General features: G+C 45.8%; 1 protein-coding gene across 1 annotated transcript in view; it reads left to right on the plus strand.

Annotated features, from left to right (window-relative positions):
- The first annotated feature begins 1,358 nt into the window (after positions 1-1,358).
- LOC116967882 (cytochrome P450 2C5-like) overlaps positions 1,359-13,714 on the plus strand; it is a 39,763-nt gene continuing 27,407 nt past the window's right edge. The window contains exons 1-7 of the mRNA XM_033014524.1: positions 1,359-1,478; positions 1,620-1,825; positions 4,603-4,765; positions 7,003-7,152; positions 8,818-8,978; positions 9,166-9,342; positions 13,443-13,584. Of these exons, the coding sequence (XP_032870415.1) occupies positions 1,646-1,825; positions 4,603-4,765; positions 7,003-7,152; positions 8,818-8,978; positions 9,166-9,342; positions 13,443-13,584 (973 nt within the window). The 5' untranslated portion in view covers positions 1,359-1,478; positions 1,620-1,645. The remainder of the gene's footprint in view (positions 1,479-1,619; positions 1,826-4,602; positions 4,766-7,002; positions 7,153-8,817; positions 8,979-9,165; positions 9,343-13,442; positions 13,585-13,714) is intronic.

A 13,714-nucleotide genomic window follows, 5' to 3' on the forward strand; every position in this document is an offset into this window, starting at 1 on the left:
TACAGGTTTGTAGGTTAATCGGCTTTAGTAAAGGTTGTTGATCGCTGGTTAAAGATCGCTGGTCAGCGCAGACTCGGTGGGCCAAAGTTGCCCACTTCTGCACTAGTATCTCTAAAATAAACCAAAGAGGAAAACTAGTTTTGATGTTGGATTGAAGCAAGAACATTAACAGCAGCAGCTGTGAAGAACTGAAGAATGTTGACGAACTTACCATGTGATGGGAGACATAAGGAACTGCAGATGCTGGAATCTTGAGCCAAACACAAAGTGCGGGAGGAAAGCGGGTCAGGCAGCATAAAACCATGTCATGGGTCCATTCAGCCCATCGAGTCTACTCCACCATTCAATCATGGCTGATCTATTTTTCCCTCTCAACCCCATTCTCCTGCTCCACACACACACATACACATACACACACACACATACACACACACATATACACACACATATACACATACACACACATATATATATATACAAACATATACACACACACATACACATATACACAAAATACACACACACACATATATACACAAACACATATGTACACACACACAATATATATACACATACACACACAAATACACACACATATATACACATACACACATATACACACATATATATATATATATACACACACACACATATATGCACACACACAAAATACATATACACACACATATACACACATATACACACACACACATACTCACACATATACACAAAATACACACACACATATATACACAAACACATATGTACACACACACACACACAATATATATATATACACATACACACACAAATACACACATACACACACACATATATACACATACACACACATATATATATATACACACACACACATATATATATACACACATATATGCGCACACACACACAAAATATATATACACACACATATATACATATACACACACACACACATATATATCTATTTATAAAAGATAGACACAAAATGCTGGAGTAACTCAGCGGGACAGGCAGCATCTCTGGGGAGAAGGAATGGGTAACGTTAACGAGACCCTTCTTCTGACTTAGTTTAAACTAGCATCTGCAGTTCCTACTCACACTCACACACACTCCACACTCCCCACCCCACACTCCCCTCCCTTACACACATATATATATACACACACACACATATATATATGTACATTATATATACACACACACGCGAACTCATAGGTACCCATAACAAACAATAATAGTGCAATAGTCGATTTAATTCAGGACTTATTTGGAGCCAGCTTTTGTTGGTTGATCGCGTACAAACGTCCCCTGGAAACACTAATGGGCGGAACTACAACTAAGTGGGAGTTTCTGGAGTTACTAAACTTCAGTCCAAAGATACTAGATCTTTGGTTCAGTCGGTCTCACCAGCAAACCTTTGGCGAAGGGCAGGAGACGGTGAAGGCGCCATTAATCGCCCTTATATAAGTGGGACAGTGAAGTAAATTGTGCTGCTTGAGATTTATGGCATTCACAGTTCACCAGGCTCTGGTGTAATCTGCTGAAACCTTGTTTATTTTCTGCGTAACTATCTGAATTTTGAGGTCAGTTGACAACTCTTTCTCCCCACCCTGCAGTCCCGAGTGCCTGGCTCAAGTCGACCATGAGTTGGAGTGAATTTTGGACAACTTTGCTTGTTGCTTTACTCGGAATCCTGCTCTTGGTGAAGTTACTGAAAACCAACACGCGGTTTTCTGGGCTTCCCCCGGGACCCACACCTCTCCCCCTAGTCGGCAACTTGTTCCAGCTGAATCTAAAATCAGTCCACAAATCTCTTATCAAGGTAAGGACAACGTCTTAGTCTTTAAATAAGAATGCGAAAAGAACTTCCTTGCTTTGTTTGAGCCAGTTTTCTTTGTGGAAATCGCCCATGCTTAAGTGTGTGTTGGTGCCTTTAAGGTAGTTACAGTCAAAGATCCCATGATCTTTGGTAGCAGTAACACTCAACTTCAATTGGTGTCGAAAAAAATAGTGGGTAAACCAGGAACTGCAGCGACACACACAAAAATGTTGGAGTAACTCAGTCTGAAGCTATAGGATCTTTGGTCTGAAGCAGGGTCTCGACCCGAAACGCCACCCATTCCTTCTCTCCCGCTGAGTTACTCCAGCGTGTTGTGTCTGTTTTATTCCAAAACATCTGGGCAGGACGAAACATCTGGGCATGATTGCTCAACATGTGCAGAAGTTACTTTCCTGTTTGTAGATTTCCTGGTTGGAGATTTTTAAGTGTGATGTTGCCAGCCTGAATTATCTCAGTTAAAGATTACATAGAAACATAGACAATAGGTGCAGGAGGAGGCCATTTGGCCCTTCGAGCCAGCACCACCATTCATTGTGATCATGGCTGATCGTCCCCTATCAATAACCCGTGCCTGCCTTCTCCCCATATCCCTTGACTCCTCTAGCCCCTAGAGCTCTATCTAACTCTCTCTTAAATCCATCCAGTGACTTGGCCTCCATTGCCCTCTGTGGCAGGGAATTCCATAAATTCTCAACTCTCTGGGTGAAAAGGTTTATTCTCACCTCAGTCTTAAATGACCTCCCCTTTATTCTAAGACTGTGTGGCCCCTGGTTCTGGACTCCCAGAACCAGGGGCCAGAATTACAATCCCAGAAATGAGGCAGAGATAGATTTTGAAATTTTGAAATGAAGCAGAGATAGATTTTTGTTTGAGAAAGAACTGCAGATGCTGGAAAAATCGAAGGTAGACAAAAATGCTGGAGGAACTCAGCGGGTGAGGCAGCATCTATGGAGCGAAGGAATAGGTGACGTTTCGGGTGAAGGAACAGGCGACCTCACCTATTTCCTTCGCTCCATAGATGCTGCCTCACCCGCTGAGTTTCTCCAGCATTTTTGTCTACCTTGGAGATAGATTATTGATCAGTTTGTGTGTCGGGGGGCGACTATGGGGAGAAGGCAGGAGAATGGGGTTAGGAGGGAGAGATAGATCAGCCATGATTGAATGGTGGTGTAGGCTCGATGGGCTGAATGGCCTAATTCTGCTCCTATCCCTAATGACCCGATAAGTCTCTGATCTTCGTTTGTCTGTGACAGCCCTGAGTTGTGGATGACAAATCAGTTTTGCAGAGTCGTGCAGTGATGATATAGTGTTGCAACAGGCCCTTAGGCAGAACATGCCCACACTAGCCAACATGTCCCAGCTACACTAGTCATAGGGCACAGGGCTGCTAACATATTACAAGTTCACATATTATAGGAGTGGAATTAGGCCATTCGGCCCATTGAGGCCACTCTGCCATTCAATCGTGGCCTCATAACCCCATTCTCCTGCCTTCTCCCCATAACTGGTCAGTTTAATATACATGAAACTTTCAATGCCTTGTAACTATATTTTGTCTGTTGGCAGACTAATTTCCCTCGAGGGTAAATGAAGTTGTATCGTACTGAGTTAGATTTAGTTCTTACGGACTAATGGAATCAAGGGATTATGGGGGAAAATCGACAATAGGTGCCGGCGTAGGCCATTCAGCCATTCGACCCAGCACCACCATTCAAGATGATTTTGGACAATCAGCCATGATCATATTGAATGGCGGTGCAGGCTCGAAGGGCCAAATGGCCTACGCCGGCACCTATTGTCTATGTTTCTATGTATCTATGTTGTACTTCCGGTGGCGCTGGTGTCAGCAGCCTCCACCTTCAGCCTGGTATCTTTTTGTTTTTTTAGTTATGTTAAAGTGTGTTTTTAATGTTTTTTTAAATGTCTTTATGTGGGGGAAGAGGGCACGGTGCGGGGGATACCGTCCTTCGGTCGCTTCCTGGAGAGGACGCGACTATTATTCGAGTCACGTCCTCACCCCCCCAGCGGCCTACCTACTGGATTGGCGCGGCCTTTCCTGCCGGGATCGACCAGAGCTCCAGCAGCGGCGGGACAGTGCTGTAACATCGCGGGGCTGGCGATGCCTTACTGGGGATCGCCATCTGGAGCCCGGAGTGCTGGACCTGCTGCACCGACATCCTGGGGCTGTGGTTTGCGGAGCTCCCAATGCGGGGGGCGCCGATCAACAACGCGGGGTCCTGCGACTCCGCCCGGCTCGGCCTGCGGACTCGGGAGCTGCGGACTCCGGCTGCGGGAGGCGGCTGATCGGGAGGTCCGGGCCGCTGAGGAGGAGGAGGATGTTCACCGTCGGGGTTCGGCGTCGGCGTTCCACCAGCCCGGCGTGAGGGCCTGAACATCAGGCCGCCCGGTGCAGCGACTGCGGGTGCTCGGAAGGCCCAGACCACGGATGAACATCTGGGAAGATCGGAGGGGAGGCTGGCTGGACTATGGTGCCTTCCTCACCTTGGTGCCACTGTGTTATGTTGTGTCGTGGACTTTCTGTGTTTGCGCTTTTCTTTATTTAATTCAATTTTATTTTTAATATGTTTTATTATTTATTATTTATTTATTTTTATGATACTGCCTGTAAGGAAAATTCATTTCGTTGTCTCTAATTGAGACAATGACAATAAATTTGAATACAATACAATACAATCATAAGTTGGGCTGGAGGGCCTGTTTCCACCCTGTGTGAGTCTGTGCCCGTTGTGTTGTCCTAGCTGAGTGAGCAGTATGGGCCTGTCTTCACCATCTGGTTCAGCGGCTACCCAGCAGTGGTGGTGTGTGGTACTGAGGCGGTGAGGGAAGCCTTGGTCACCCACGGACATGACTTTAGTGGCCGCTACCTCTTCCCCGTCCTCAAACGAATCTCAGGCGGCTACGGTAAGATAAGAACCTATTTTAAATTTGCCTTCGTGTAATTGTAGCCGGTCCTAAAAGGTCAACCTATCTCTCTCTCTCTCTCTCGAGATAGACAATAGACGATAGGTGCAGGAGGGACGACAGATGGCACAATGGGCTAAGTGTTCGGCTGGCGATCGGAAGGTAGCCGGTTCGAATCCCGCTTGGAGTGCATACTGTCGTTGTGTCCTTGGGCAAGACATTTCACCCACCTTTGCCTGTGTGTGAATGTGTGTGAGTGATTGGTGGTGGTCGGAGGGGCCGTAAGCGCAGATTGGCAGCCACGCTTCCATCAGTCTGCCCCAGGGCAGCTGTGGCTACAGAAGTAGCTTACCACCTGAGTGTGACTGAGGAGTGAATGCATAATGCGATGTAAAGCGCCTTGAGTATTAGAAAGGTGCTATATAAATCCCATCCAATATTATTATTATTAGGTCATTTGACCCTTTGAGCCAGCACCACCATTCAATGTGATCATGGCTGATCATCCCCAATCAGTACCCCGTTCCTGCCTTCTCCCCATATCCCCTGACTCCGCTATTTTTAAGAGCCCTATCTAGCTCTCTCTTGAAAGCATCCAGCGAACCTGCCTCCACCAGGTCCTCTGAGGCAGAGAATTCCACAGACACAAATGCTGCCTGTCCCGCTGAGTTACCCCAGCATTTAGTGTCTATCTTCCATTCACATTAGTTCTATGTTATCCCAGTATACATCCACTGGTAGAAGGTACAGGAGCCTGAAGACTGCAACGACCAGGTTCAGGAATAGCTACTTCCCCACAGCCATCAGGCTATTAAACCTGGCTCGGACAAAACTCTGATTATTAATAACCCATTATCTGTTATTTGCACTCTATCAGTTTATTTATTCATGTGTGTATATATTTATATTACGGTATATGGACACACTGATCTGTTTTGTAGTCAATGCCTACTATGTTCTCTTGTGCTGAAGCAAAGCAAGAATTTCATTGTCCTATCAGGGACACATGACAATAAACTCACTTCAACTTGAACTTGAACTCCCTGCAATTTACAGAAGCCAATTAACCTACAAACCCGCGTGTACTTTGTGTGTGGGAGGAAACTGGAGCACCCGGAGAAAACCCACGCGGTCACAGGGAGAACGTGCAAACTCCGCACACAGACGGCATCCGAGGTCGGGATCGAACCAGAGTCTCTGCTGCTGTGAGGCTGGGGCTCTACCTGCTGCGCCACTGTGCTGCCCAAGAAGCACAATTGCTTTTGAGAAGGTGGTGTTGAGACACTGCCTTGTGTTGCAGAGACTCTCATGTGGTGTTGGAGTGACGGGGAATCAAGGATTTCAATGTAGTGATGAATAAGTAACATCAATAGAAGGTGGACAAAAGTGCTGGAGAAACTCAGCGGGTGCAGCAGCATCTATAGAGCAAAGGAAATAGACAACGTTTCGGGCCGAAACCCAAAGGGTTTCGGCCCGAAACGTTGCCTATTTCCTAAAACGGTTCTCGAAACGTTGCCTATTTCCTTCGCTCCATAGATGCTGCTGCACCCAGCTGAGTTTCTCCAGCACTTTTGTCCACCTTCGATTTTCCAGCATCTGCAGTTCCTTCTTAAACAAATAATATCAAAATATTTCCAAGACAGGATGGTTTAGTTTAGTTTAGTTAGAGATACAGCGCGGAAACAGGCCCTTCAGCCCACCAAGTCCGCACCGACCAGCGATCCCCGCACACTGACACTGTCTTACACACACACTAAACAATTATCAGCCTGAGATTTTAATTTAAGAACTGATTTGGCTTGAAGTGTTCCAAATTCCCACTGCCTCCCTCCTGTGTGAGTCTGAAGTAGGGTCTCGACTCGAAACGTCACCTACTGCTTTACTCCGGAGATGCTGTCTGACCCGCTGAGTTACTCCAGCTTCTTGTGTCTGTCTTTGGTTTAAACCAGCATCTGCAGTTCCCTCAGATTGGCGAATTTGGGGTTACTGAACATCCCGCGGTCTAGGCATAAGCTCTGGGGTGACCGAGCCTTTGCGGTTGCAGCTCCTAGAACAGCATCCCTCTTCCCATCAGAACTGCCCCCTCCATCGACTCTTTTATGTACTTAATCTATGAACCAATGTTGTATAACGTTAGTACCTCCACCAATGTAAAGCATTTTGGTCAACAAGAGTTGTTTTTTAAATGTGCTATAGAAATAAAAGTGACTTGACCTTCTTCCACATCTCTCTTGCAGGAGTTGGCTTCAGCAGTGGGGAGAGATGGAAACAGCTTCGGAGATTCACTCTCAGCACCTTGAGGGATTATGGAATGGGGAAAAAGAGTATCGAGGAGCGAATCCAGGAGGAAGCTCAGTTCCTGGTTAAAAGCTTCAGGAATAAAAAAGGTTTTAAAAAATATATATAATATTTTTATTAGAAGCATGTATCCAAATAATATTAAGCGACAATTTAATGACAGATTTCTTACATAGCTGGTGGGAGACCGCTTTTCGGAGCTCCCACAATGGCAACTTCTCACGCCCGAATTGCGGGGTTGAAAATGACCTGGAGCTGGGCCTTATGCCCCTGTCCCACTTAGGAAACCTGAACGGAAACCTCTGGAGACTTTGCTCCCCACCCAAGGTTTCCGTGCAGTTCCCGGAGGTTTTTGTCACTCTCTCTACCTGCTTCCACTACCTGCAACCTCCTGCAACCCCCGGGAACCGCACGGAAACCTTGGGTGGGGCGCAAAGTCTCCAGAGGTTTCCGTTCAGGTTTCCTAAGTGGGACAGGGGCATTACATCGCCCGGCGCGGCTTTATCGGCCGCGGGACTTGCCATCGCCCGCCCGGGGCTTTAACATCGACAAGACTTTGCCTTCCATCACAGTGAGGAGGAGATTCACTGTGATGGATGTTTGTGTTAAGTGTGTGTCTTGGTTCTTTTCTTGTTGTATGACAGCAGAAACCAAATTTCGTTTGAACTTCTTTTGAGGTTCAAATGATGATAAATGGTATTGTATTGTATTGCATTGTATTGCATGTCCACGTGCCTATGCAAAAGTCTCTTAAGTGCTACTATCATATCTGCTTTAACCACCAGCACAGCAGCATGTTCCAGCCACTCACCACCAAACAAATCTTGTCCCCACATATCTCCTTTAAACATTGCCCCTCTCTCCATAAAGCTGCGGCCTCTGGTATTTGATATTTGATAGCGATTGTCATTTTAACATTGTACGCTCTCCTAACCACTGGCTCCCTGTGCGGTTCCGTATACATTTCAAGACCCTCCTCCATGTCTACAAAGCCCTCAATGGGCTTGCCCCCTCCTACATTAAAAGTCTTCTCACCCACCACTCCACCTCCAGGCCCCTCAGATCGGCCGACTTGGGGCTGCTGAATATCCCGCGGTCTAGGCATAAGCTTAGGGGCGATCGACCACGCCTTTGCGGTTGCAGCCCCTAGACTGTGGAACAGCATCGCCCTTCCCATCAGAACTGCCCCCTCCATCGACTCCTTTAAGTCAAGACTAAAAACTCCCAAGCCTTTCCTGACGTCCACTGAGCGAGGGCTATATGTATATATGTATGTAGTTTATTTGTTTATAATAATAATGGATGGGATTTATATAGCGCCTTTCTAATACTCAAGGCGCTTTACATCGCATTATTCATTCACTCCTCAGTCACACTCGGTGGTGGTAAGCTACTTCTGTAGCCACAGCTGCCCTGGGGCAGACTGACGGAAGCGTGGCTGCCAATCTGCGCCTACGGCCCCTCCGACCACCACCAATCACTCACACACATTCACACACAGGCAAAGGTGGGTGAAGTGTCTTGCCCAAGGACACAACGACAGTATGCACTCCAAGCGGGATTCGAACCGGCTACCTTCCGGTTGCCAGCCGAACACTTAGCCCATTGTGCCATCTGCCGGAGGTTGCAGGTAGTGGAATATACTATTCTTATAACAAATGTAAAGCACTTTGGCCAACGAGAGTTGTTTTTTAAATGTGCTATAGAAATAAATGTGAACTGACTTGACTAACCAGTCTCTTTAAATGGACTAGGTGGCCCATTTAAGGCAGATTTCCCACTGAGGTGTGCAACATCGAACATCATCTGTTCCATCACCTTTGGGGAACGATTCGATTATGAAGATCAGAGCTTTCTCAAGCTGATGGGGATGATCGCACAAGTTGTCCGCGTTTTAAGTAGTCCCTGGGTGCAGGTATGGATCTCGTTTAATTGTAAGGACCATGCTTTTACTGAAGCTGACGGAAGTCCAGAACCAGGGGTCACACACAGTTTACGAATAAGGGGTCGGGCCATTTAAGACTGCGTACCATCCTACTAACCATCAAATATATTCAGAAACACTACCTTGCTTGTGACTGATCACTGTATCTGTTTTGCAGTTGTACAATAACATCCCGAGGATCATGAATTGCCTGCCCGGACCTCACCAGAAGTTCTTCCAAAATATTACAAGTATAAAAAGTTTTCTGAGTAAAACTATTCAAAGTCACAAAGAGGTCCACCAGAAGGATTTCCCCAGGGATTACATTGACACCTTTCTCAACAAGATGGATGAGGTAATGACACTGTATTGCATTCATTCTTCCAACTCTTGTGTTGGAAGGAACTGCAGATGCTGGTTTAAAACCGAAGGTAGACACAAAATGCCGGAGTAACTCGGCGGGACAGGCAGCATCTCTGGAGAGAAGGAACGGGTGACGTTTCGGGCTGAGACCATTAGAAACATAGAAATTAGGTGCAGGAGTAGGCCATTCGTCCCTTCGAGCCTGCACCGCCATTCAATATGATCATGGCTGATCATTCAACTCAGTATCCCGTACCTGCCTTCTCTCCATAACCCCTGATCCCCTTAGCCACAAGGGCCGCATCTAACTCCCTCTTAAATATAGCCAATGAACTGGCCTCGACTACCCTCTGTGGCAGAGAGTTCCAGAGATTCACCACTCTCTGTGTGAAAAAAGTTCTTCTCATCTCAGTTTTAAATGATTTCCCCCTTATCCTTAAGCTGTGACCTCTTGTCCTGGACTTCCCCAACATCGGGAGCAATCTTCCTGCATCTAGCCTGTCCAACCCCTTAAGAATTTTGTAAGTTTCTATAAGATCCCCTCTCAATCTCCTAAATTCTAGAGAGTATAAACCAAGTCTATCCAGTCTTTCTTCATAAGACAGTCCTGACATCCCAGGAATCAGTCTGGTGAACCTTCTCTGCACTCCCTCTATGGCAATAATGTCCTTCCTCAGATTCGGAGACCAAAACTGTACGCAATACTCCAGGTGTGGTCTCACCAAGACCCTGTACAACTGCAGTAGAACCTCCCTGCTCCTGTACTCAAATCCTTTTGCTATGACAGCTAACATACCATTCGCTTTCTTCACTGCCTGCTGCACCTGCATGCCTACTTTCAATGACTGGTGTACCATGACACCCAGGTCTCGCTGCATCTCCCCTTTTCCTAGTCGGCCACCATTTAGATAATAGTCTGCTTTCCTGTTTTTGCCACCAAAATGGATAACCTCACATTTATCCACATTATACTGCATCTGCCAAACATTTGCCCACTCACCCAGCCTATCCAAGTCACCTTGCAGTCTCCTAGCATCCTCCTCACAGCTAACACTGCCCCCCAGCTTAGTGTCATCCGCAAACTTGGAGATATTGCCTTCAATTCCCTCATCCAGATCATTAATATATATTGTAAATAGCTGGGGTCCCAGCACTGAGCCTTGCGGTACCTCACTAGTCACTGCCTGCCATTGTGAAAAGGACCCGTTTACTCCTACTCTTTGCTTCCTGTTTGCCAGCCAGTTCTCTATCCACATCAATACTGAACCCCCAATGCCGTGTGCTTTAAGTTTGTAAACTAATCTCTTATGTGGGACCTTGTCGAAAGCCTTCTGGAAGTCCAGATACACCACATCCACTGGTTCTCCCCTATCCACGCTACTAGTTACATCCTCGAAAAATTATATAAGATTCGTCAGACATGATTTACCTTTTGTAAATCCATGCTGACTTTGTCCAATGATTTCACCACTTTCCAAATGTGCTGCTATCCCATCTTTAATAACTGACTCTAGCAGTTTCCCCACTACCGATGTTAGACTAACTGGTCTGTAATTCCCCGTTTTCTCTCTCCCTCCCTTCTTAAAAAGTGGGGTTACGTTTGCTACCCGCCAATCCTCAGGAACTACTCCAGAATCTAAAGAGTTTTGAAAGATTATTACTAATGCATCCACTATTTCTGGAGCTACTTCCTTAAGTACTCTGGGATGCAGCCTATCTGGCCCTGGGGATTTATCGGCCTTTAATCCATTCAATTTACCCAACACCACTTCCCGGCTAACCTGGATTTCACTCAATTCCTCCAACTCCTTTGACCCGCGGTCCCCTGCTATTTCCGGCAGATTATTTATGTCTTCCTTAGTGAAGACGGAACCAAAGTAGTTATTCAATTGGTCCGCCATATCCTTGTTCCCCATGATCAACTCACCTGTTTCTGACTGCAAGGGACCTACATTTGTTTTAACTAATCTCTTTCTTTTCACATATCTATAAAATCTTTTGCAGTCAGTTTTTATGTTCCCTGCCAGTTTTCTTTCATAATCTATTTTTCCTTTCCCAATTAAGCCCTTTGTCCTCCTCTGCTGGTCTCTGAATTTCTCCCAGTCCTCCGGTATGCTGCTTTTTCTGGCTAATTTGTACGCATCATCCTTCGCTTTGATACTATCCCTGATTTCCCTAGTTATCCACGGATGTACTACCTTCCCTGATTTATTCTTTTGCCACACTGGGATGAACAATTTTTGTAGTTCATCTATGCAGTCTTTAAATGTCTTCCATTGCATATCCACCGTCAACCCTTTTAGAATTAATTGCCAGTCAATCTTGGCCAATTCACGTCTCATACCCTCAAAGTTACCTTTCTTTAAGTTCAGAATCATTGTTTCTGAATTAACAATGTCACTCTCCATCCTAATGAAGAACTCAACCATATTATGGTCACTCTTGCCCAAGGGGGCATGTACAACAAGACTGCTAACTAACCCTTCCTCATTACTCAATACCCAGTCTAAAATAGCCTGCTCTCTCGTTGGTTCCTCTACATGTTGATTTAGATAACTATCCCGCATACATTCCAATAAATCCTCTTCCTCAGCACCCCTTACCAATTTGATTCACCCAATCTATATGTAGATTGAAGTCACCCATTATAACTGTTTTGCCTTTGTCGCACGCATTTCTAATTTCTTGTTTGATACCATCTCCAACTTCACTACTACTGTTAGGTGGCCTGTACACAACACCCACCAGCGTTTTCTGCCCCTTAGTGTTTCGCAGCTCTACCCATACCGATTCCACATCCTCCAAACTAATGTCCTTCCTTCCATTGCGTTAATCTCCTCTCTAACCAGCAACGCTACCCCACCTCCTTTTCCTTTCTCTCTATCCCTCCTGAATATTGAATATCCCTGGATGTTCAGCTCCCAGCCTTGGTCACCCTGGAGCCATGTCTCTGTGATCCCAACTATATCATAATCATTAATGGCTATCTGCACGTTCAACTCATCCACCTTATTACGAATACTCCTTGCATTGAGACACAAAGCCTTCAGGCTTGTTTTTACAACGCTCTTACCCCTTATACAATTATGTTGAAAAGTGGCCCTTTTTGATTTTTGCCCTGGTTTTGTCTGCCTGCCACTTTTACTTTTCACCTTGCTACCTATTGCTTCTACCCTCATTTTACACCCCTCTGTCTCTACGCTCACACATTTAAGAAACCCTTTCCCTTTAACTCCATCCTCCACTATCCCATTCGACACCCCACCCCCCTTATTCAGTTTAAAATCACCTGTGTAGCAGTGGCAAACCTGCCTGCCAGAATGCTGGTCCCACACCTGTTAAGATGCAATCCGTCCCTTTTGTACAGTTCCCCCTTACCCCAAAACAGATCCTAGTGATCTAAGAATCTAAATCCCTGCCCCGTGCACCATTCTTCAGATTCAGTCTGAAAAAGGGTCTCGACCCGAAACGACACCCATTCCTTCTCTCCAGAGATGCTGCCTGTCCCGCTGAGTTACTCCAGCTTTTTGTGTGCAACTAGTGGACCTTGTTCGCTGGAGTTTTGTACTGAACTGGTAAATCGGGCGTTTAGAGTCACATAGTTGTACGGCTTAGAAACAGACCCTTTAGCCCAAACAGACTATGTTGACCAATATGGCACGGTGGCTCAGCGGTAGATTTACTACCTTACAGCACCAGAGTCCTGGGTTCGATCTTTACTACCAGTGTTTGTCTGTACGGAGTTTGCACGTTCTCTCCGTGGGTTTTCTCCGAGATCTTCGGTCTCCGTCCACACTCAAAAGACGTACATGTTTGTAGGTTAATTGGATTTGCCTAAATGTAAAAATTGTTCCCCAGTGTGCGTAGGATAGTGTTAATGTGTGGGGGTCGCTGGTCGGTACGGACTCGCTGGGCCGAAGGGCCTGTTTGCACACTGTCTCTAAACTAAAAATTAAAAAACTAAATATTAAGACATAAGTTTTAAGAAAAATCTAACATTGTCTGAAGACTGTTTTAAACTAAAAATTAAGACATAAGTTTAAGAAAAATCTAATATTGTCTAAAATGTATGAAATGTTTGCTTTGATTCAGGAAAAAAATGAGCTTAACTCGGAATTCAATCAAGAAAACTTGTTGCTGTCGACCCTGAATTTATTTTTGGCTGGAACTGAAACAACCAGCACGACACTGCACTGGTCCATCCAGATCCTGGCCAAGTATCCAGACATCCAAGGTACGCTTCGTTTATGCAGAAAGGTCATGGCCAAAATATTGGAGTAACTCAGCGGGACAGGCAGCATCTCTGGAGAGAAGGAATGGGTGACGTTTCGGCTCGTGGCCCTTCTCCAGACTGACGTCAGGGG

This window comes from Amblyraja radiata, chromosome 41, assembly GCF_010909765.2.
Source record: "Amblyraja radiata isolate CabotCenter1 chromosome 41, sAmbRad1.1.pri, whole genome shotgun sequence".
Taxonomy (NCBI): domain Eukaryota; kingdom Metazoa; phylum Chordata; class Chondrichthyes; order Rajiformes; family Rajidae; genus Amblyraja; species Amblyraja radiata.